Genomic DNA, 26043 nt, shown 5'->3' with positions numbered 1-26043 from the left:
GTTGGGCTCTTCCTTTACCCACTCCTCCTGCACTATATTCCAGGATACCTTCCTCACTAAAAGTAGCAGCTTTGGCATTCTGCCACAAATTTGTGGAAGCTTTACTGCAATTGTTGGGTCCATTTGGACAATTTCGTGCCCAGAACAGCTTCCTTTGGAACTTTAATCTCCACTTAGGAGGAAATGATGAAATGGAAGGGCTGAAAGCACACTGGCTGTGGTAATAGAATGAGGATCACACTTAAAGAATCTCACTGCCCTGGCCACTGTCACTTCTGGTAGTCAGAGGAAGAGACAGCTTGCAAATCCAGCTGATGCAGCTCTCTGTGTGGAAAGGTTTGGGCATCCAAAGATCCTCAGCAGAAGCATGTATTGAATTCTGAGTTAAAGAAGGGAGATCTTGAGCTGAAGGGACCTAATCCTTTATCTACCACATCTGTCCTTAAGGGCTGTCATGCAACTGAACTGGGCTAGCCTCCCTCCATGATGGAGATTCTCAATTCCTTCTGATGCAGAAAAAGCAATATCCGTTTCTTCAAGGAGGACTTTCCATGAAGGCTAAAAGACATATTTGGCAATTCTCTAAAATCCAGCCAATTTAAAAATCATGAGGAAATGAGCTCAGCTTCTGCCTGTTTACAGCTACGTTTCTGAGTAAGGGTGACTATACAAGGCCTTATCAAAGCTCTCATGTAAGCAGTTATACCACTATAGCCCCTGTGTGGATATTTTTATTAAGGTACAAGAGTGCCTTTTTTGGTTTAGCTTAAACTCCTTCCCAAGAGACAAACTAAACTGAAAAAAGTCACTCGTACTGGAATGTGTCCACCTGGGTGCTGGTGCTGTATTGGTTTAAATTCACATCTTAGGTCATACCTACATAGAAAAGTCATTAAGTAACTGTAAAGAGAAGATGGGAGTGCTAGAAAAATGCATACATGAATCCTAGGTTGAGATTGGGGCAATCAGTTTACATTACCCTTTTAAGAGTCGTGTTACAGGGGTGATAACAGGACTGTAGAAAAACAAGTGATTTAAAAACAATTATTGCATTTTGACTAATGTATATCTCAAATCTTATGGGGGAGGGGGAGATGAACCCACCTCATACCGAAAAAGTGAGGACATCAGAGTCAAATTAAGTGATTAAAACAAATATGGATCACTAAAGCAGTGGAGTGTTTGGTCACAGCTCCTTTGAAATGCCTTTTTTTCAAAAAGGCACTCCTACAGAGGACAAAGCCCATACCAAGCTTGAATAATTGGTTTTTAGAATGCAGTATGCCTTCCAAAGGAACAAATGTCTTGCAATCTCAAATAGTGCAGTAGATCATTGTTTCTCCAACATTCCCTGTTCACTGAGAGTGATTCTTCATCCCAAAAGAAGTTTATGGGAAAGCTGACACTGAAAACACCGGCTTAGACTGGAATGGCCCAATTTTATTTGTGGGGAGTGAGTCTACTTTTTGGCATTGGAGCCAGGAAGGCTAGCAGATTGGATTATCTCAGATTTTTATTATCAAGGCTTGCTTCAGAATACAGTCTTTTTTTAATGTCTTCCATTTTGAAAGATTTTTTTCTTTCTGTTAATCGGTTTATGTAGAATAAAAACGAACATTTAAAATCTTATTCCATTGATTGGACTGGTGCTTTTTTTGGATGCCATCTGGTCTGAAATCTCTGGGTGGGGCACAAAAAGGGAAAATGCTCTGGATGTAGGTTAGATGGTACGTCAGTATAGGTTTGCCACAGTGAGCAGTAACAAATATGGCAATGCTGATCCACTCTACTGATCATATAAGTTGGTTTCAAGCGGGTTCCATCCACACAAATCCATAGGTTTCCTTGACTATATTTTTATCAGGACATCTACATCAGTGGCTTGTCATAGATGGTTGGAGTTGAGGTGAAGACCCAGTGTAAGTTAGCCCTAAAGCTCGTGTTGGTGTTATCTCTGTTCTAAGCAAATGTGTGCCCTGGCTCATAATGGGTGACATACTGTCTGCGCTCTGGACCTGTTGAAAGATAGAGACTTGATAACGTTTGTGATTACGTATTCTCACTTTTTGAATAAAAGCATCCTTCCCTCCTTAAACAGTGTTCCAGGGTTCATTGCAAAATACAGTGTTGTGGTGATCAATCGGGAATACTGTTTGCCTGAGATCAGTTGACTAATACTGTGTTTTCCAAGCCACTTAAGATGAGCTAACAACTTGGTATCTCCACAAGTGTTTGGAATTAGTCCTGAGCCATTTAGACTAAAGTGCTGCTTGCATTTATCATGTTCTAAGTAATCCATTCAAACCTTACACTAAATTGTAACATTACTGCTGTGTTTGAAGGAGCCACATCTCAAAGATAACCAACTCCAATCATAAAACCATAAAGGCTTCATAGGTCAATTAATACCCAGCCCACAGTATGTACTAATGAGTCTTTAGACCCAGGCATCTTAGCAATAGTGATGCATATTAAAGGAAATGATGTAGCCTAAAGACTGCAAAATTTTATTAGTAAAGCGTCTAAGGGATCACCAAACCAAAGGTGATCCTTCACTCAGGTTCCTTATCTTGTTGCTTTTCCATGACACACAATGCTAAATAAAATTCCCGTAAATTGAATTACCCTTGGTTGTAAATTGTATGTATGTGAACGGTTGCTGTTTGGTGAGTTTCTTTATGCAAAATAGAGAACTCCTATACAAACCATTTGTGCGAAAATGAAACGTCCCATTTTATTTTTAAATTGCTCATTAGCACTTACCTCTGACTTCTTAGTGTAGGATATTTTACGCTAATTTTAATAAACGTTAAATATTAAAGCTTGAGCTTGTAAATAAGGGTTTGAAGATCTTGAATTTCTGGTCTATAGTAGCATTTTAAAGATGTGTTAATAACTTTAAAGAACTACCGCAAGCAAACTTCAGACTGCTTTATAACTGGCACTTGGCATTTCAAAGCATTGTATCCAAACATTAACATTCTCTTCAGTTTCTGAGGAGCAAGGGTTATTCTGTTTTTATAGCTGGGGAAAGCAAAATTGTTGAGTGACTTCCAAAGCCAAATTGTTCTCTATGAGAGAGAGTCTGATAGAGCTGGGTATGGAACATTGAATACCTCGCTCCCAGAAACATGCTGCCCAGTCTACAACATCACATTGTCTCCTCTTCGCTTAAAACTGTTGTAACTATTATTGTGGAGGCTCTTTTTTCACTGCTGCAATCCATCCATTAAAATCTCAAAACTGATTTAGCAAAAAATACTGGCTTTCACAGAATGGTAAGGGAAGGTGGGGTTTTCCCCCCTCCTCTGCAGCTTATTTACGGTTTTGGTAGTCATTAGTTAAAATGTAACTCTAAGATGGGCTACTTTGAAGCTATTGTGTTAGACTATATTCTTTTTTGTATACACTGTGGCAGCAGAAAATAGTATTTGATATGTGCTTTAATTAAGATTTCTCATTTTCTGTAATTGTCTTAACGACAAGACAGGCACTCTTCTGAAATGAGTTGCAGTTTTTCTAACTTGGAAAAAGCAGTAAGCTAGCATCTGAATGGAAATATCAGATTGGTCCTTACATGGTGATGTCTAAAAGTTGTTCTCCTTATGCTGTAGCAGTTCAACTTAAGATGCACATGGCCTTACTTTATGAACTCCTTAAATAGGTTTATTTAAAAAAATTAGTTTTTAAAATTAAATCTTGTTTACAGCCAGGTTGATGAAGTTTTGCGTGTTTTAAGGGACATTACAGTTTTGTTTTCTTAAAGCCAGAGAAATTGTTCACCTTTTTAAAACATTACCATTTACCTTGAATCACATGTTCCATTTTATTGGCCTCCTTCATATAGAAAATAAAGCATTTGTGTTAGGTTTAACTGATCTCTAATGCTATATCTTCTATGTGAAAGGAAGTATTATGTACACTTTTCCATGTTTTACATCATGGTATTTTGAATAACCATGTTTCCATATTCACATCAATTTTTTTGTTTTTTGTTTTGTTTTCAATTTATGCACAGCACTTGCTCTGAAATTTGGGGACTGAGTACACCAAATACGATAGATCAGTGGGATACAACAGGCCTTTACAGCTTCTCTGAACAAACCAGGTGAATATGCTGCCCTCTGTCTCATCATAGAGATCTTGTGGGAGGGATTGGCTTTGGAGGGTCTGTAGAGGGATGCTTTTGCCATAAATTATACTAAAATGCTTCCTAGTCATCGTATGGTACAGCACTTCAAAAACAATTGCTTGCCACTATTTTGAAGAAGAAAAAGTTCTCAGCTGATGTTTTGACCAATGAAAATTCTAATTCTGGAATAATCCTCCTTCCACACCAATGCTATTGAAAGAATGGGAAGACTTGGAAAATGCAAGCGCTAATGTGTTTTGGTATTTATAACAACCAGGTTAGCACACTTAACTCCTCAGGCATAATCATACAAAGTTTTAAAATTTCTTTGTATGCCATAGATTTTTGAACTAGTAGCACATATCTGATCAATTAGCAGGATTTAAAGAATTATTCTTAGAAAATTAAATAGGCTTTTCTTCATGTCACCTTTACTTTGTGTATCGAGGTTTGTCTCTCCCATCCCATAACAATCATAAACATCTGCATTTGTGTAAGCTTATGCAGTCTGTCTTAAAACTAGCAAAACACTTTCAACTGGTAGCAAGGTACATGAATACTCAAGTATATAATTAAATTGCACACTTTTACAAGATGTGTTCTGATGCTTTTTGCATTACTGTTATACTGCCATGTGGATCACCTGAGCAGCTGATTGCTTTAGGTTTATTTGAAGTCCTCTGGAAATTACTCTGCTTAAAGCATCCATGCTACAGCACAGTCCCGAGGGGTAGAAATTGAGGGAGTGTTAATGGTGTGCAATGTGAACAAAATATCTTGTAAATGTCAAATTCATATGAAGTATTCATCTTATGTGCTTAGAGGTGTAATGGCTTTTTTAATGAATCCCAAACTCATTGGCATTAACTTATTCTAGAGCTTCTCAAGTTACTTTAAAAGTACTACCTTCTGAAGTTCTTCAGCAACAGCAATTTTAAATATTATAATCCTTTTTGTTTTCTGAGGGGGTAGAGAAAACGCTCAGCTCCCACCCCCCCGCCTCCCATTCCCCAACCTTTTGATTATGATGATTTTTAAGATACAGCCTGTAAAATATTTTTGAACATCTTCCCCGTATAGGTCTCTTGATGGCCGTCTACAGGTATCTCATCGTAAAGGATTACCCCATGTTATTTACTGCCGCTTGTGGCGCTGGCCAGATCTTCACAGTCATCATGAACTTAAGGCAATCGAAAACTGTGAATATGCTTTTAATCTTAAAAAGGATGAAGTATGTGTAAATCCTTACCACTACCAGAGAGTGGAGACACCAGGTAGGAAGACTGCTGTTCGACATTTTAAAGAAGCCCCAATACAATGTTTACCCAGAAAATTCTTAATAGATTAGTTGGAGTCTGTTAATAATATTTAGGGTGCAAAAATGAGCAGAATAAGGTTGTCCATGCTGTTTTGCCAAAATGGCAAGATTTGGATGAAAAAATAGCATGGATTTTGCAACCTCAAATAATTTGACTATTAGGCCACTTTTCAGTTGTGGTAATATGGTGTAACTTCTAAAATGTATATATTTGTGTTGTGTTGGACAGTTTCAAACCCTCAGTTTAGCATGAAAATGTCTGCAATTAGTGTAGTGAAATCCACCTACCTTTGACTACTAAAAACATAAATGACCATGTTCAAAGCTGGCTGATATGGGATAGTCTTATTAAATAGACTTTTTACAAATCTGATACTTCTGATAACTAATTTAGAACTACTCTGTAATTACCTGAGTTTCAAAACAGCTCAGTATATCTGAAGATCTGGTTTTCACAGAACATAGAGAAGTAAAATAGATATCTACGGGATCTCACTAATGTTTTATATTCTACTTTCCCAGTTTTGCCTCCTGTGCTAGTGCCACGACATACTGAGATTCTAACAGAACTTCCACCTCTTGATGACTATACTCATTCCATTCCTGAAAACACTAACTTTCCAGCTGGAATTGAACCACAGAGCAATTATATACCAGGTATCTTTCTTTCTTTAAAAGAGACTCTCTTTATATTAGTCGTTAATGTCCATGTCATAAGTCAAAGATGGAAATTAAATTTAAATCTGTAATTGTTCAGGTTACTAGAATAACAAACTCAGGATATGCTTTCTAAACTTCAAAGTGAGGTTTTTTGTAGCTACAGTAATTCCAGTGAAAATATTTATAAATATGCTTTTTGTACAAAACAATTCTGTATGCTTTTACTAAACTAATAAACCAGCTTTGTTTCCTAAAACACAAATATGACACAGTGTATGTGTGTGTTTTTTTTTATTAGACAGCATGTCTAGGATTTGAGATGCTGTTGAGAACAGTGGTCTAACTAGATAAATGATCTGGAAAGGGGGTAGGTGAACAGTGAAATGGCAAAATTTGCAGACAATACAAAATTTCTTAAAATTTAGGTCCAAAGCTGACTGCCAAGAGTTATAAAGGGATCTGACACTACTGGGTAACTGCATGACAAAATGGCAGATGAAATTTTGTTTTTGGTAGGTGCAAAGTAATGCACATTGGAAAACATAATCCCAACTATACGTTAAAGGTGGTGGGGTCTGAATGAGCTGTTCCCACTCAAGAAAGAGATCTTGAAGTCGTTGTGGATAGTTCTGTGGGAACACCTTCTCAGTGAGAAGCAGCCACATCTTGAATACTGCATACAGTTCTAGTTGCCCAATCTCAAAAAAGATATTATTAGCATTAGAAAAGGTACACAAAAGAAACGACGACCTGGGGGGGGGAGATATGGTAGAAGTCTATAAAATCATTAATGGTGTGGAGAAAGTGAGTAGGGAAGTGTGTTATGTGAGGGGGTAAATAACAAGAACTAGGGCTTATCCAATGAAATTAATAGGCAGCAGGTTTAAACCAAACAAAGAAGTACTTCTTCACCCAACACAGAGCCAACCTGTTGAACTCATTTGCTAGGGGATGTTGTGAAGGTCAAAAGTATAACTGGGTTCAAAAAAGAATTAGGTAAGTTCATGGAGGATAGGTCCATCAATGGCTATTAGCCAAGATGGTCCGAGGATGCAACCCCATTCTCTGGATGTTCCTAAACCTCTGACTGCCAAACAGTAGGACTGGGCTGCATGATATGGGCTGCATGACCTGTCAAGGTTGCATGTATTTTTCTAAAGTTACAGCACGTGCAGAACTTCGGATTTCAAACTGTCTAGTAATGAGGGTCTTCAATACCAACCTTCAGCTTTCTGTTTTGGGCCGCTTTGGTGCTAGGTAGGAGATCTGTGTTCTGAGGCAAAGACCGTATACAGAAAATTTGAATGACGAAGGTTGAAGGTTAGCAACTGAGAACAGGAGGGATGGATTAGATTAGAAACAGTTATTGACCTTAACCATAGCTGTTGGCTCAACTGTAATGAATGCATCAGAGGTGGGAAGAGTCCACTTTCACAGTGGATTGTGTTATGGAGTTACCTTAATATAAATAGAACAGGAGTACTTGGGGCACCCAGAGACTACCAAATTTATTAGAGCATAAGCTTTCATGGGCTACAGCCCACTTCATCAGATGCATAGAATGGAACATATAGTAAGCGCGCGCGCGCACACACAGTGGAAGTTGCCATACAAACTGTAAGAGGCTAATTAAGATGAGCTGTTATCAGCAAGAGAAACTTTTTTGTCTTGATGATCAAGATGGCCCATTTAGACAGTTGACAAGAAGGTGTGAGGATATTTAACGTTAGGGAAATAGATTCAATATGTGTAATGACCCAGCCACTCCCAATCTCTCTTCAAACCCAAGTTAATGGTATCTAGTTTGCATATTAATTCAAGCTCAGCAGTTTCTCATTGGAGTCTGGTTTTTGAAGCTTTCTGTTGCAGAATTGCCACCCTTAAATCTTTTACTGAGTGGCCAGAGAGGTTGAAGTGTTCTACTGGTTTTTGAATGTTATGATTCCTGATGTCAGATTTGTGTCCATTTATTCTCTTGCGTAGAGACGTGGTCCGGATTGGCCAATGTACATGGCAGAGGGGCATTGCTGGCACATGATGGCATATATGACATTGGTAGATGTGCAGGTGAATGAGCCCCTGATGACATGGCTAATGTGATTAGGTCCTATGATGGTGTCACTCGAATAAATATATGGACATTGGGCTTTGTTGCAAGGATAGGTTCCTGGGTTAGTTTTTTGTTGTTGTGTGGTTGCTGGAGAGTATTTGCTTCAGGTTGGGGGGCTGTCTGTAAGTGAGGACTGGTCTGTCTCCCAAGATCTGAGAGAGTGAGGGATCATTTTTGAGGATCGGTTGTAAATCTTTGATGCACTGGAGAGGTTTTAGTTGGGGGCTGAAGGTGACCGTGTGTGTGTATAATTTTCTTACTAATCTGTTCCATTCTGTGCATCCGATGAAGTGGGCTGTAGCCCATGAAAGCTTATGCTCTAATAAATTTGTTAGTCTTGAAGGTGCCACAAGTACTCCTGTTCTTTTTGCGGATACAGACTAACACAGCTGCTACTCTGAAACCTTAACATAAATGTGGCTAGTAATCATATGTAATGATAGTACAGTTCAGAAAATAGTTACCTTTGGTACTTTATTGTGTGGAAACAGAACGTTCATTTCTGGTATCTACAGCTGCGATCCCGTAGAATACGTGTGAAAAATTTCCACAATACATGCTAGTTTTTTGACTTCATTGTAAATTTTGTCCGGTATCTGTGAAAGTTGAATTTCCTGTATGACTTAGTCTTGTTCAATTCCTTTGATCCCCCCAAGTGCAATCTTGGATTAGTGCATGACTTTAAAATCTTTTTGCAATACTTATTCTAAAAGTAGAAATTCAGAGTTTAGGGCTTTTTACTATTCATTTAATTACAATATTAACCATCTCTCAATTACCATGGTAATACATCTATTTTAATAGCAATCAAGTGCCCTCCAGCCATTTAAGGTTCAGTGAAGATATTTAAATCTTTTCCCTTTAGTTTGTAAACCTTAAAAAGGGAAAGGCCTCAATAGGTGCCTTGACAGCAAAAGGCTTGCCTGGCTCAGAGATTTTGTATAGAAAATGGCTGCCTGAAGTGCAGTGAGTTAATGCCTTCATAGCAGTTGAGAAAATACATATTTTCGGGGGCAGAGGAAGCCAACCGTAGTCTCTTGTGGTTTTTTAAACTCTTGACACACCCTCAAATTAGACCCCACTTCTAGTATCAAAAACCCTCTTAAATTTTTTATGTAATTAGTAGGGCTGTCGATTAATCGCAGTGAACTCAGGCGATTAACTAAATTAATTGCACTTTAAATCGCACTGTGAAACAATAGAATACCAATTGAAATTTATTACATTTTTGGATGTTTTTCTACATTTTCAAATATGTTGATTTCAATTACAATACAGAATTCAGAGTGTATAGTGCTCACTTTATATTATTTTTATAATAAATATTTGCACTGTAAAAATGTTAGTAGTATTTTTTAATTCACCTCCTACAAGTACTGCAGTGGAATCTTTATCATGAAAGTGCAACTTACAAATGTAGATATTTTTTGTTACGTAACTGCACTCAAAAAACAAAACAATGTAAAACTTGCGAGCCTACAAGTCCACTCAGTCCTACTTCTTGTTCAGCCAATTGCTGAGACAAATAAGTTTGTTTACATTTATGGGACATAATGCTGCCCGCTTATTTACAATGTCACCTGAAAGTGAGAACAGGCATTCGCATGGCACTTCTGTAGCCGGCATTGCAAGGTATTTACATGCCAGATATGCTAAACGTTCGTATGCCCCTTCATGCTTCCACCGCCATTCCAGAGGACATGCTTCTATGCTGCTGATGCTCGTAAAAAATAATGCATTAATTAAATTTGTTGTTGAATTCCTTGGGGGAGAATTGTATGTCTCCTGCTCTTTTACCCGCATTCTGCCATATATTTCATGTTATAGCAGTCTCGGATGATGACCCAGCATGTGTTGTTCATTTTAAGAACACTTTCACTACAGATTTGACAAAACGCAAAGAAGGTGCCAATGTGAGATTTCTAAAGATAGCTACAGTACTCGACCCAAGATTTAAGAATCTGAAGTGCCTTCCAAAATCTGAGAGGGACGAGATGTGTACCATGTTTTCAGAAGTCTTAGAAGAGCAACACTCCAATGGAGAAACTACAGAACTGAACCACCAAAAAAGAAAATCAACCTTCTGCTGGTGGCATCTGATTCAGATGATGAATATGCATCAGTCCTCACTGCTTTGGATCGCTATCGAGCAGAACCCATCATCGGCATGGACGCATGTCCACTGGAAGGGTGGTTGAAGCATGAAGGTGACGTAAGCAGGAAGCGGGCAGCATTATTTCCTGCAAATGTAAACAAACTTGTTTGAGCAATTGGCTGAACAAGAAGTAGGACTGAGTGGACTTGCAGGCTCTCAAGTTTTACATTGTTTTATTTTTGAGTGCAGTGTTATATTTGTACATAATTCTAAATTTGTAAGTTCAACTTTCATATTAGAGATTGCACTACATTATTTGTATTAGGTGAATTGAAAAACGCTTTTTTTACTGTGCAAATATTTGTAATAAAAAATAGTGATATTATATAATACTGTACACTTTGTATTCTTTGTTGTAATTGAAATAAATATATTTGAAAATGTAGAAAACATGCAAAAACATTTAAATAAAAGGCATTCTATTTAACAGTGCAATTAATTTTTTTAATTGCTTGAGCCCTAATAATTAGTTAAAATTTAAGATTGAAATTTTCTTAAAAAAGCTAAAGAAGGTGATAAGCTTAAGAACTTTTGTGGTGCTTTGAAAACAAGTTGGAATTGCCTAGAATCCGAGAAGGGAACTGGCATGGATGGGATCATTGTCAATTGGAAGGTATAGCTAGTGAATGACATAAGCTTTCCTTGGATGTTGAAGAGGGAAGTGGGTGGAACTGTGAACTGTTGTAGTGAGGGTTGGTTTTCTGTAGTGTAGAAAATCCTAAAATGTGGGCAAGGTAACTGATTACATGGCTCTGTCCTACGTGAAGGTGGCTAGTTCATGGTTGTTTTTTTTTTTTTTCAGTGTTGAATTCACCAAAGGGCTTCTCAGTTTTAATTCTAGTAAATGTGAAAGCTGCTGATCAGTATTGCAAAATTCTGCAACTGGCTGAAATGCAAGTGTGCTACAAACAAGAATTGTGTGCATATATAACTTCATATGCATTTATGTAGTGAACACTTAACAAATGTCTATTTTTCTTTTCTTTTTTTTTTTCACAAGATTACGCAGAAATTTCACCTAGATAAGGCACAGATTTAGGGCTAGAAGGTATTGCAGATGCTGCTGTGACAAATAACACTCACCAATACAAAGTCCTAACTCCCTGCTCAGTTAGTGTATGGCACAGACTGTCTAGAATGAAAATCCTAAACTTAATCTTGTCAGCATTCAGTGAGCTAACGTATAGAATATTGACACAATTTGTTTGCTCTTGGCAGAAACGCCACCACCAGGATATATCAGTGAAGATGGAGAAACAAGTGACCAGCAGTTGAACCAAAGCATGGATACAGGTAAAACCTATTAATCTCTTCACTATGTGTGCAGCGTTGGGATTTCTAGGTGTGATTATCTAACACAATGGGGTGACTTCTTTCAACCATGGTTGTAATAATGTAAGCCTAACTATGGAAAGTGGGTAGAAGTTCATAATTTGCTACAGTGACCTGTTATATAAAATTGCTTTAAAAAAATGTTAAAGGGTGAGGGGAACTGAATTAGTTTAAAAAGAAATGGTTTACTGATACAACTCAAGGACTGTGTTTGATTGAATGGTAAGAAGAGTAGGGGGCCAGAAAGCGATGAACCAAAATTGGTACTTCAAAAATTAGGCCCACTGTGGCAAAATAATGATGATAAACCATTCTTCCCATCATCCTTTTTTGGGGCCCTTTAAAAAGAAGCTTGAGGAAAAAAGAACTTTTACCATCCCCATGGCAGAAGGAAAAGGATTGTTGCTGTAACCAGACCTTAATACTCCAGTGAGGAAGCTTGACTATCATCACCTCATCAGAGGGGAACTCAGCTTGATACGTGTGAGATCCTGCTGTCTTACCTCCCTCATTTGTCCTTTTCCATACCCCCACTATCTTGCCACCTGTCCTACATTTTCCTCTCTCTTGGCTTTTCACCTGATTGTAAAATCATCTGCGCTGCATGGCACCAGCATAGCGAGATGTGATGGCCCAACCAGCTCTGCTTGGCTGAAGGATCAGTGAAGGAAAGGATCTAACCAGATTATGTTCTTGGCGAGCGAGGTGAGCTGGGGTCCAGAGGTGGCCAATCTGCCAACCAAAAGCATCTGTCTGAATGACTAGCTGACTTATATCCTGAGAACATCAACAAAAGCTGTATTCCCCCCCCCATTTATACTATCCTGTCTATCTTGTGGCTGTTTTGTCAAAAGCAGGAAAGGGATTATCATTCCCAACTCAGAGTTGCACAACAGAACTAACCCTTTTCCCCCCACTAAGGAGGACTGTTTGGCAGAATAAGAGACTATAACCACTGTTCATCCATTTAAAAAAAAAAAACTGTTAAACTTTGGATCGTTTCAGGGTCCTGCTAACACGTTTGGCTCTTTGGGCCCTTTATTCCATCTAAATTAACAAAACACCTTTTCACTACAAATCATGGTGGCATTCCCCTGGTATATACAAGCATATTGTTCCAATCTCTTCTGAAATTTCAATACCAATTTAGTATGAACAATAACTATATGGAAATGACTTTTTACGAAAGAGTGTAAGACTATCCCAGGTAGTTTCAAGGATGAATCATACTGAGGCATTCTTGCCAATATCCAGACTATCCTGAAAAGAGCATCTTGTAGATAAGTTTATATTAGCCAAAGAAGTTGACATATCCTGCTTTTGTTTCCAGAAGTCTAGGGGGTTGCTTGATCTGATCTGCTTAATGAAATAGTATGACCATTTTGAAAACCTTATTCTATGTAACTTTTTTCCTGTTGTGCTCATCACCATAGAATCATAGACTGTCATGGTTGGAAGGGACCTCAGGAGGTCATCTAGTCCAACCCCCTGCTCAAAACAGGACCAATCCCAACTAAACCATGGTGTGAGAGCCTCAACAATGAATCTGTCTTCACAAGTACCTCTGATGTACAGAAGTATTCCCATTTGACACCTAGGGAATGGAGGCAGATATTAAGTGAATTTGGCCAAAGTCACACGGGAAGACTGGCAGAGCTGAGAGTAAAACTGATCTCGTTGGTCCTGGTCCATTACCTTAGCTGTAAGATTCCCTGACTGGCGGCTTGACGTCCCCCTAACTTTGCATGACTAGTGCTTGATGCTACCAGTGCTGGGGACAGAATATATGTAAAATCAATTGCAAAAGGCAGTTGCTAATCTTGTTTGGCCAGTAACATTGGGCAAAAGTCTAATCCAATCTTGCTCACTGTGTACTCTTGGGGGAATTCTGTGCCAAAAAAATGAATTCTGCACACAACATTTTAAAATTCTGCATACCTGTCAGCAATTACGTCTGTAACAATACAGACACACAGAAATTTTCCCCAGGAGTAGAGTTAAAGAAACCCCTACAACAACTCAGTTCCTGTTCCTGTCACACATCACCTCCATATTGGTGCACATAACAAAATTGATTCTGCACATGGACTTAAAAAAATTAGAGGGAACCCTGGTCAGCACTGTTACCTCTGGATGAGAAGCTCCTGCTGACAGTGGGTACAGATAGTCTATCTTGGCAGTCTGTGTTTAATGTTGGCAGTCTTTCCACTTAAATTGGACTCAACTATGCTAGTTTAGATAAGGGCTGCAGTGCCTCACCAGGAAAGCGCAATGCCTTAGTTAGAAGGCTAACTTGCTAGAAGCAACCTTGTGTTTTGTCTTTGCTTCTTTCCCCTGTATTTCTTCTCCAGTCAGTAGCAGGCTGTGCAGGAGAGTTCATGTTTCTTTTCTCAGACTTTCTTCATCCTTCCGTAAAGAATAGTCTTTTAAATATATAATCCAAGCTGTGTCATTTCCAGTGACATGCCTGGCCTCCAGTGAGAGTTTGGATCTCAAAGCTTCATGAAACCTCTGTATTTGTCACATCTACCTTCTCTTCTAGCTGCCCTCACTGGAAGTCAAGCAAGAAGCCACTGGTTTCTACAGTCGATAAAAATAAACAAAATATGCATGAGGATATAAGATATAATCACATGCGGTGAATGTAATGTGAGTTCCTGCCAAGTACTTAAGATTTCAGCATTAAAAGTGTTTAATACAGTAGATCCTCAGTTATGAACATCAGAGTTATGAACTGATCAGTCAACCACACACCTCCTTTGGAACTGGAAGTACGCAATCAGGCAGCAGAGACCCAAAAAAAAGCAAGTACAGTACAGTACTGTGTTAAGCATAAACTACTAAAAAAAAAAAAAGGGGGGGGGGAAGGTTTAAAAAAATTTTTTTTTTACAAGGTAAGGAAACTGTTTCTGTACTTGTTTCATTTAAATTAAGATCATTAAAAGCAGCATTTTTCTTCTGCGTAGTAAAGTGTCAAAGCTATATTACATCAATGTTCAGATGTAAACTTTGGGAAGAACAGCCATAATGTTTTGTTCAGAGTTACGAACATTTGAGTTATGAACAACCTCTATTCCCGAGGCCTTCATAACTCTGAGGTTCTACTGTACTAACAAAAAGCAAAAGTAGCTTCTAAAATATGTATACAGTTGGGCAATTATGTGTATTGATATTTTAAACTAAGGATAAGCCACTTCATTTTAATCTGGAAAACTGGCTGCAAGATATCAGACGTGTTTGTAGTTCGTTACAAAGAATAATATCCTAATATAATGCTAGCATATGGAGAAGCATGGTCTTCTGTAATCTAAATGAAACACTCAGAAATTATCTAAAATATTCTGAATTATTTCTCCAGGATCTCCAGCAGAGCTGTCTCCTAGTACTCTCTCCCCAGTTAATCATAGCCTGGGTAAGCTGGAAATACTTCACTTTTAACTGTTTCCTAAATTGTGTGCTTCGTATATGTATCATAAATCTTTCTCCTATTTTTGGGTGCTGATTATTCACAGAAGAGTGGAATCTGTATTAGAAGGAAGCAGTGTCATGGTTAGCTCTCATTAATGGTATCTTCACTAAAACTCTGGTTTAATTGCAAAGATGGTAAATGCAAATAAGCGTGGTACTTTTTTTTTCTTGTAACTGTTGGGACCTTAGCAAAGGGAGAGTAGAATGGCTGAGGGTATGCAAGAATGATGGGAACAGGAAGGGGATTTTACTTGTAAGAATAAGGGCTTGTCTACACTACCTGCCAGATCGGCGGGCAGCGATCGATCCAGCAGGGGTCTATTTATCGTGTCTAGTATAGACGCAATAAATAGACTGAGCACTCTCCCGTTGACTCTGGTACTCCACCAGAATGAGGAGTGCAAGTGGAGTCAACAGGAGAGCGTCAGCTATCGACTTACCGCAGTGAAGACACTGTGGTAAGTAGATCTAAGTACGTCGGCTTCAGCTACGCCATTCATGTAGCTGAAGTTGTGTATCATAGATCAACCCCGCGTGGCCACAAGGGAACAGCTGCTTCCCTCCACCGCTTCTTGCTAAGGTGTCTTTAGCTGTCTGCTGCATAACGATTAGGAAGAACTGCAAAGGATCACAGACTCGCTTGGCTTGGCCAGGCGTGGGGAAGGGCATGTGGAAGGAAAATCAAGAGAAGCTGTGTTGGGAAGAACAACCTCTGAAGGTGAAAATGGGAAAAATAACTCTGGGGGATGACTTGGAAGGTACAAGGGAAGAGATTTGGGTGGTGAGGGAGAGGCTAGAAGGGGGAAAACTAACAAGCAAATGGGACAGTGTAAAAAGGCAAGGGTTTCTCCCTAAGACCCCAATATCCTTATCAGTGGCCCTGTGTTTTGGACATACAATTCAGAATTGTAAACTAATACTCTACTGGATAAAATTGTACCCCACTCTTTATTTCCTCAGTTATAAACAGCAGTTGCTCAAATCTACTGAGTAAGTGGTGATCATGTGAAGGTGTTCCCTCACCTGGAATAGAGGGTTTAGAGATGGGTGAGAATGACTAGGGACATGGAAAAACTAATCTAGAGAGATCGAAGGGACTGGGCTTGTTCTTGGAGACAAACACTCTCTACGTTATAAAAGTGTACAAAATAAAGATTTTGTATGGAAGATACATTGGGAGCTTCTATTATCCTTGTATTATGAAAAAAGTTGAGGATATTAAATTTAAAAAGCAATAGTTTTAAAACCGATAAGGCATTACCCATTCATATGGATAACAGGAGTATCCCAGTGTTACAGTACATACCGGGGGGGAAGGTGGGGGGAGGTGGTGGTGGTGAAGGGATTTTAAAAACACTTGCTTCAGGACATAACCACAATAGTTAGAGGTTGACTTGAGAGGAAACTTTTCTTTGTAGTCAGGCTATTGCATAACTATTTCTGTAGCATTTGTTACTTGCGATTCAGTGACAGGATACTGGACTGGATAGACAATTGGTCCAGTATAACAGTTTTTATGTTCCTTTGCAGAATATGGGCTGTGAGGAGGAAATTCTCTCTGCATGAGCTATGGAAAATGAAAACTTAGTTACTGATTTTTATAGCTCAGAGCTAGTGCCAAGACAAATCAATTTGAATCAATAAATATATATTTTTAAACATCTGTTTCATTATCACAGGAATTTTCACTTTTTTTTTCTTTTTTTTCAGACTTGCAGCCCGTCACTTACTCAGAGCCTGCATTTTGGTGTTCAATAGCATATTATGAACTGAATCAGAGAGTGGGAGAAACCTTCCATGCATCACAGCCTTCATTGACTGTAGATGGTTTTACAGATCCATCAAATTCAGAAAGATTTTGTCTAGGTTTGCTCTCCAACGTTAACAGAAATGCCACAGTGGAAATGACAAGGCGACACATAGGTATATTCTTAAATCTTGTAACTATCTCTTTAAGGGTAATGGCACTTAATTGAATAAATCTGGGTGGTTTTTGCTAAGTTCTGAGTGTGTTACAACTTAAATTGGATCAGCACAGGATTGGGAAAATATTAAATCAGCACAATAAACTAAACAAGCAATATTTAGTAAAATACTAGCAGTACCGAATTGTGTTGTGCTTTCTTGCCTACCTTTGGAATGTAAAATGACAATTTACAACTTCCAGATAAAGCTGAAACTAGTCTTAACTGTGCTAATTTGACATTGTAAAAAAATTTCACCTAACAGTTACTGAAGTTTGCAGCATACCATCTTGACTCTGGCCTTTCAGTAGAGCTGTTGGAGGTGGGGGAGGGGCAGAAGTAGACTTGCAAAACTTAAACTTCTATTTTTCTGGATTTCAGTGTGGTTTTTTTGTGAAATCTTTCACATTAAATCAAAACTTTCAAAAAGCAATTGTGGTTTAAAAGTCAGTTCTTTAAAAACTTTAGATTTTTGGCAACTTCCAACATACAATTTAACTGCTCAAGCAAAACTGTCAATAGAAAAAATCCAATTGGGAACCACTAGAACAATAAGCAAACACTTTTTTTGAAAATGGAATTTAAAAAAAAAAAAATAAAAACCACTTTTCATAGTGCATCTCCTTGCTGAATGAGCTATTAGAAATAGCTTGCCATTAGAAATATCTCGTATGTTTTTTATACGAAAAGAACTAATTCAGATCAGGTATTTTTCTAGACAGGAGAGCTAGTTCATATTAAGGATGAGCAGGAAGAGGCTGCCTTTTCATAAGAGCCAAATGAAGTCCTCTGGTGCCTTTGTCTAAGGAGTAAGTGCACACTGGGGTAGGGGTGGGGCAGGAGTCTATGCAGTGTGAGGAAGGCTTTGGAGGTGAGAGGAAGAAGCAGACTATCCATGAGCCTTGTTCTTCTTAACCTGCCACACTAGTATTTATACGAAAATGAACAGGAAAGTTAATCTACTTGTTTTTATTGCAAGTATTGCTTCGAAAGAGAGTATGTGCGGAATCAACTTTGCCTTCAAACTTTGATTCTGATTGCTTCGTCTCAAAGTACTAAATAGAAGGAAGGAAGAATTTCTTGTCAAGAACAGACTTTGTTCTTGTTCAAGAACAAGACATTCTAGGGTTGTGGGAGGAGGAATTCTTCTGAGCAACATCCTGCTCTCACTACAGGTGTCAGCTGGCAATATGGCCATATTGCCAGCTTAACTGATTCACCTTGCAATTCTGAGCGGGGGGGGGAGTTGGCCCTCAGTGAAATAAAGCAGTCTTCTAATATGTCAACCAGTTCAGATCATATCATAAGTGAAGCTTCTACTAATCTTGTTTCAGGAAGGGGAGTGCGTCTGTATTACATTGGTGGGGAAGTTTTTGCTGAGTGCCTAAGTGATAGCGCAATCTTTGTTCAGAGCCCCAATTGTAATCAAAGATATGGCTGGCATCCTGCAACGGTATGCAAAATTCCACCAGGTAAGAGCACAAGTACAAGGCATACTAATCAAGAAATTGAGTACATTTAAATGCATTGTCTTCCTATTAACTTCTAGAAGTTGGCTCTTCACATTGCCCTCATAGGAAAGCCTACAAGTATACATAGGCTGTAGTTTTCTAAACTTTTTTCTCTTCATAGGATGCAACCTGAAGATCTTTAATAACCAGGAATTTGCTGCTCTTCTGGCTCAATCTGTAAATCAGGGTTTTGAAGCAGTGTATCAGCTAACTAGAATGTGTACCATAAGAATGAGTTTTGTTAAAGGATGGGGGGCTGAATACAGGTATGAAACATTCATTTTTACTTTTACATTTACTCTAATCAATTTTCTCCCCTACCTCCTGTCCCACTAATGCCCCAGCTTGAAAGGCAGATAATTAGACTGCCACCAGCTTTAAAAATACACTGTCAGCAAATAAAACAAGAGAATGCAATTGTGTTTCCATGGGAGTGAGTGTGTTCTAAAACCCTTATGGATCAATATGTTAATTTGTCTCACATTCCGGGAAACTAGCTATTCTGCTAAAAGTGTGGTGGTCTAGATATTAGAGTTAACTTTTTACATCTGATCTTACTTACTCTCCACCATCTAGTGGCTTTGAAGTTTGTGCTGTGATTACTTGCCTTTTGTAAGATCTACCTAAAACCATTGTGTCTCAGTGCTGCTCCATATGGAGTGTAATGAGCTGCTTAAGATGTGATGTTGGTTTCAAATGATGGTAACCAAGGAATAAATTTGGAATGACTCTTTCAATAAGTATATTATAAACAATAAAACAGCTAGAGAATGCACGTTTGGGAGGTGGGTAAGAGTTTGGAACTCATTGTGGAAAACTTAACTATGCCAGGAATACGATAACTTTGATTGTGTTTGTATAGTAAAACTGCTAAGAACAGTTTTACGAATGGAAAAAGTTCCTTTTTATTCATTGTTGAATTTATTCCAGTTATGCTCTCTAATAGGACTATTTAAATCTCTAGAGGAAATGGTTCTTTATAAAATACAATATGAGAATTCAGGAGGAACAGCATCTGACTTATATGAGTTGAGAAGCTATACAGAAAAATTTGGATTACTTTGTCCCTGGGGAGAGAGGTGTGACTAATCCCCTCCTCCCCCCGTGTCTGAAGTTTTTTCCACAGAAAGTATAGAGAATTGATATATGAAACATCTCTACAACATGTAATTACTGGAAAATGGAATTATTTCAGGCTTTGAAGGTGTATATTTAATGCTGCGTAGGTTCTACTGATGCTTTGTCACCATTTGGGTTTAAAAATGGATCCATCCCAAGTTTCAGGTCGGGATCTGAGATAAAATGAGGACTTTGAGTCATGGAATAAACGGGAAGTGCTCTGTTAGCAAGAGGTAAACTAGAGGGAAAACTGGCCCAAGCTTTGAGCAAGGGGGGTTGGCTCAAAGGGATTGTGTGTACACTTAAGAAAAATTAAATACAACATTAAAATCAGTATAGCTAAATGAAATTAAAAATAGTGTTCAAACTACAGAGTGCCAAAACTTGAAGCGCGCAGAGCTTCATAAAGAGAGAAGGGAGGGCAGAAGATTGCAGTGGTAAGGGTTGTGTGTGTGTGTGTGTGTGTGTGTGTGTGTAATTTTAGATGGCTAATAAATGTTGGGTCTGCAAGATCCAGTGGAACTATTGGTAGAGTGGCTAAGTAACTATTCCTTACTGAAAAGGAAAGGATGATGATCTAGTTTCTCTGCATCTGTATGTTTGACAGAGAATGTTAAATTCTTGATGTCTTGTGGATAATAAACAGGATGAAGTGGAAGATTCTGAGATTATTGAAATACTTCTAAGCAAGATAACTGGCTAATCCATGTTGTCTAGTAGAAAATTTAAGCCATTGTCAGTTTTTTATGGGCTAGTTAACAAAGGTGAGTTAGGACTATTTGTAGGTAAAAGTGAAAACAGGATTGTATGTAAATGATTGGTCTTGGAGAAGTCTCTTGGGGTTGTCTGTAGTACTTAAATTATGAAACTTGTAGATGACACTAAAATGGCGTGGTTAAGGCAGGAGGATATTTACAGCTATACAGGATAATCTTGATTCAGGTGAGTGGTCTGAGGTGCCTAAATGTAAGATGATGAAATTAAGTAGAATTTATCAACCTTGTGAAATGTCCAAAATTACATCCCTGGGAAGGTCAAGGTAAGCAAGGATGAATCAGTGCCTAATCTAAGTACAAAAGCTCGCATTAATGCATTTCCGTCTGGTAGTAGGTCTGGTTGTTTTGGTAGGTGAAATGTTTGTTCTTTGCTTGATATGATGGTTTGTATGTGTTGCATGAATCCAGAGAAGCAGTTATAGGGCCCAGGTTAGAACACATGAACTTGCTGTCCAATTTTAGTACCTTTTTATTTGAAGAAAGGTAGTCCAGTTGGGGAGATATAGTAATGGGCTACATGGAACTTCTGTTCTGTTTTAAAGAGGACTTTGGACTAAATGGATTGTATTTCCTTGAGATGAGAGAGGAGATTTTTATGCCAGGAACATTTTGTTCTGGCATAAGTATTATAGTATCAAGATGGCAAAGTAGTCCAGAATGCACTCTGATAGAGGGTGGACACTGCCTCCATTTCTTCTACAGAATGTAAAATCACAATAAATACCACCTCGTTCTGTTGGGATGCTGGTCTAATAACTTTTTTCTGCTTTTACACTTCCTCTTATTTATACAAATAAAGATTGATAAAAGCATGTTGTAAACTGGTGATTGTGGTCCTAGTGACAAAAGTAGAAAGCATCAGGATTGCTTGCTTAACTGCTGGCTCTGTTGCATTATGCCGCCTCATTTTGAGAGTAAGGTAGCTATAAATACCAAGAAAAAAAAATCTATAAAACTACTTAGCAACAGTAGACCTAATCTTGCAGTCCTAGGTCAGGAAAACTCTCTTGGATTTCACTGAGTCTGGCCCCCCACCCACTCAAGGCCTGATCTCCTACAGACCTGTAAAGTGAAATAACTGCTTCTCTCACGTATAGTACATCCAGTACTTTCATATCAACTTTTTCTCTTAAAGTACTTGAGAGAATCGCTTTTGAATAGCAAGTCTCTAAAATAGGAGTGTTGGGGGTTGAAATTATTACTTTAAAAATTTAATGACGCCTCAGCAACAATGTGGCTTTTTTACAGAGTGCCATACATAAAAAGCTTGCCATGTGGAAAAATATAGTTATATAATAGACGAGGGTAATGTGTAAAATTCTGAAGTTGTTTGAGGAAATTACAATACACTACAGAGAAGTTACAGGAAATCAGCAGAGGAGATGTTTGGTATTTCTGTAAGATAACACTTAACCTATGTAACCACACGCTCAGTTATGATGCACTTGTTTCTGACAAAATCTAGCACGGCTTCCTTAAATTTTTCTCTGCAGCAATTTTTATAATCAACAGATCTGACTCTTTCTTTTGGTTACAGTATTACTACTACTTAGCTGTATTGGCTCTGTTGTTCAATTCCTTGTGCATAAATAATAAAATAGTTTGTCAAGTTCCAGTCAACTACCTGTGCAACCCCTTTGAAGGCAAGGGGCTTACTTAAGCTTTTTTCTGTTTACTTAATGTCACCTGCAGGACTTTTTTAATATTAGTGAGCCTGAGAAGTTAAATATCAGCTTGACTCAAATGTGGGTATCAGGTTGAGTTTGTAGGGTGGACAGTCTGGTTTTAAAAATAAATCTATATACGACTAAAGGTGATCTCCTTTTAATGTGACAGTTGGAGCAAAAGCCACAAAGCCAGTTTAATCTTTGTGCATGTGGAGATTAATACGAACCCCTAAGGTACAGGTGTATCTTGTACATATTTGGAAAGAATCTGTCTGCAAAAAGTTTCATTACTGTAGTGCTTTTTTATTTTTTTAATCACACCCATATTGGCTTCCAAAGTCTCTTGGTAACTTCTCTTCTCCTCTTTCTTCTCCAGACGGCAAACAGTAACAAGCACTCCTTGCTGGATTGAACTGCATCTGAATGGACCTCTACAATGGTTGGACAAAGTATTGACTCAGATGGGCTCTCCTTCAGTACGCTGCTCCAGCATGTCGTAAAACACCTTCCTCTGCTACCAGTGGGCTAAATATCAAGTCCAGTCAACAGACTTAATATAACAGCTCGTCTGTCTTAGTATTGGTGTGTGGTTCCCATGAACTATTTACTATTCAAAAAGGTTAAACAACAACAACAAAAAACAGCACTTGAGGTCTCATCAATTAAAGCACCTTGTGGATTCTGTTTCCTATACTCTGATACTAGATGAAAATTTAGTGTATAGAAACTCCACCTGAAGGAGGAAGGGACAGTTCTAAAGACTCTTAATGGTGTTTTCATTGGGTGTATAATTGAGTGTCCTAAAGGTTTATCAATAACATGAATAGTTGCATATATGTACATCTAATGTATCATGATCTCCAATATCCCAGTATTGTGCTGTTCTACATTTTTAGTACCCATAAACAGATGTGTGCTCTTTTTAATTTTGGGCATACTTCTGATAAAATTCCAAGTTCTCTCTAATCCTATATTCTTTTTATATTTTTTATATATGCAGGTTTTAAAGATGTCCTTTAAAAAAAAAAAAAAAAAAAAAAAGGCAGGGGAGGGGGGAAACCAACTTTCCTTGTAGAAAAAAGCTTAACTTTTTGCTGCCTTCTTGAAAATCCCTCCTTTGGAAGGGAAAGAAATGCCTGAATTTCATCTCTGAAATCATAAACACTTTGTATACTTAATGGGGCCCAAAATGAATTTATATTGTAAATTCTGAGTCTACCCATCACACTAGGAGCCTACTTCTCCCTCTTCCCCTCCCCATCCAAAGTAATGCATCTGTTGCCGGCAATAGATGCATTGACACTGCCGGCACTGAGGCGTTTGACTTTTTTTTGTACTTCAAATCGTTAAGAGCAAATTCTTTCTTTCATGAAATGAAAATTTATAGTAGCATTGAATAGGCTTATGGAAATGTACAAGCTATTGGCTTACCCCTTACACCTATATTTTAAATCGACGTCACTTAAATTTTGAGTTTAATTTTTGAACCCAGATACCTTTAAACAGCTTCCCCCAGGGATAAACTAGACTTTTTTCCATGTAGGTTTTAAATAGATGCAGCTTTTTAATATATTTAGTGATGGAATGTAAACTCCTTGATCTGAGTGGTGTTGTATGGCTTAGTGACAGACCAGATCATACGCATTCATTATGAAATAACGAGCCTTGTAAAAGTAGGTGCTTCTGCAAAAGCTCTAGGATAGTGGTTGCTGAGGTATGACCAGCAGAGGAGGATTTTTAGGTTCTTCAATACAGTGCATGTTATTGTGAACCCTTGGACACTACATCTGCACCATACTAAAAATATTCTGAATTATATTCTACAAATAAGTCTGGGTTGGGGAAGGGTTGGGAAACTGTATAGAAGGGTTATTCTGACTTGAAAAATATACATCTTACTAACAATCTTGTGATCTAGCTGTCTGTCATTCTTTTGCTGTTGTGGCAGTAGCAGGATTGCCTTTGTCTGTCCCTGTCCCCCCCCCCATTGTTTCATTCATTACACTAGTACTGTACTTTGTAAGTACAGCTAGTGATTACTTAGCTTTGAGAACAAAATGTGGCCAGTGTTACAGCTTTTAATCAGTTGACTGAATCGAAGATAGTGATGGATATTTTTATGCCATAATGAATAGGGCATATAAGCAATACCAAAAATTAAGCCTTGAAAAAGTGGGCCAGGCAACTTTTAAAAATTGGAAATGCATTTACCAGTTTGTGGTGGTTTTACCAGTAGACTAATGTATTGGTAGAACTTGTGAACCTAAGAAATAAGCTTCATGCGTGTTGCATTTGCCTAATATGTGAATACACTAATAAAAGTTCTGATTCTCATGATGGTGGTTTTGATTAATGTTTGACAGCGGCCATATCCCACAACCACTCTACTTAGTGAATTATCTTATGGAAGAGAAGTCATTTCAGTCTCAGCATACACACTGGCCCAAGTTTGCTCTAATTCATTTTAGAGTTTTCTGCCTTACCTCCCCTTCTGGGAGAAAATAAAGTAATGCAGCATTCGAAATGAGTTCAAAAGCAAAATTACTATCTTAAGTATTGTGTTGAGGGGGAGAACTAAATTAAAGGAAACCAGAATTAATGGTAGGAAAATTCTCACGATGTGAGATTAGATAGATATGTATTAGACAGTTAAGGTAAATCTGAAGTAATATCTTTTGTTGGACCAACTGTCATACTTAATCTTGTTTTGTATTATCTGCTTAGAACTTTCAGACTTCTTTTTAGCCTACATTTAACAATGAAAGCTTTCCAAACTGTAAATAAAAGGGGAAGTCACGTTTTGTTGCAAATACAAATTGAATCATAAGTACTAGGTCAGATGTTGTCTTTTTCCAGAACGGTAGCTAGAGAAGAGTGACTCTCTGGGTGGAAGACAAGATGTTTTTGCCAACACATAAATTGCACTTATGAGTAGTCTGAAACTTGGATAAGCTGTGTGACCTGATGCTAAGGTCATACGCTGTGCGTTTGTGTTTTTTTCCATCCGGCTTTGTTGACACAACTATTGCTCACTTCGTTTTGAACACTACAGTAACCCTGAATAGGCTTTTGGGGGTGGGGGGGCACATCCTCCCGTCCAGTGTACAAGGAACCTACAAATACTTATCAGTGGACCTATGGAGCTGAAATGAAAGTTTAGACTTCCACATACTTACATGATTCCAGTAACTTCAAGAAAAACATCAAATATCCTGAGACTCACAATTTAATTTGTAAGCACTGGCAACACAGTGCCTCTGTTCCACTCCCTTTGTATATGTTGTCTCTTTATATTGTAAACTCTTTTCAGCAGGGATTCTCTCGCTATAGCTTTCTATAGCGCCTTGCTCAAAGGAGGGTCCCTAGTTCTTATCAGAACTTCTAGGGGTACGTCTACACAGCCCATGGCAAGCAAGCCTCCCAGCATGAGTTGACTGACTTGGGCTTGCATTTGTGCTCTAAAAATGCCTGTGTAGACAGTGCTTTGAAGTTGCAGCTCAGGCTGCAGATTGGGCTTCAAAGCCTGAGCAGCAGCCCAAGCTGCAGCTTCAAAGCTTTGTCTACATTGGTATTTTCAAAGCACCAGCACAAGCCCTGCAAGACAAAGTCTGTTGATCCAGGCTGGGAGGCTCACTGCTGCGGGTTATGTAGACACATACCCTAAGTGCCACTCTAATGCGTATAATTTGGAGCATGATGGAAGTTTTTAATGGTGTCTTGCAGTTAAGGCACTGGACTAAAACGGAGGACAGTTTCTGACTCACCCAAGGACACAGCCTGTGGATGTTACGTAGTCATTGTGCCTTAACTTCTAAACATACAGGTGTTTGT

General features: G+C 38.4%; 1 protein-coding gene across 3 annotated transcripts in view; it reads left to right on the top strand.

Moving 5' to 3' along the window:
- Positions 1 to 24824, top strand: part of SMAD2 (SMAD family member 2) — a 76274-nt gene extending 51450 nt beyond the window's left edge. Inside the window, exons 4-12 of one of the 3 annotated variants that reach the window (XM_074952336.1) lie at positions 4019 to 4108; positions 5213 to 5406; positions 5973 to 6107; positions 11594 to 11668; positions 15066 to 15119; positions 16886 to 17098; positions 18474 to 18611; positions 18772 to 18916; positions 22589 to 24823. In XM_074952336.1, coding sequence (XP_074808437.1) covers positions 4019 to 4108; positions 5213 to 5406; positions 5973 to 6107; positions 11594 to 11668; positions 15066 to 15119; positions 16886 to 17098; positions 18474 to 18611; positions 18772 to 18916; positions 22589 to 22712 — 1168 coding nt within the window. In that variant the 3' untranslated portion in view covers positions 22713 to 24823. Of the gene's footprint in view, positions 1 to 4018; positions 4109 to 5212; positions 5407 to 5972; positions 6108 to 11593; positions 11669 to 15065; positions 15120 to 16885; positions 17099 to 18473; positions 18612 to 18771; positions 18917 to 22588 lie in introns of all 3 variants that reach the window. The other 2 variants (XM_074952335.1, XM_074952338.1) reach the window with 2 other exon arrangements.
- Positions 24825 to 26043: the final 1219 nt, after the last annotated feature.

Source organism: Natator depressus, chromosome 5 (assembly GCF_965152275.1).
Source record: "Natator depressus isolate rNatDep1 chromosome 5, rNatDep2.hap1, whole genome shotgun sequence".
NCBI lineage: Eukaryota > Metazoa > Chordata > Testudines > Cheloniidae > Natator > Natator depressus.
Note: the sequence above shows the minus strand (reverse complement) of the source record. Positions and strands in the feature narration are given on the sequence as shown.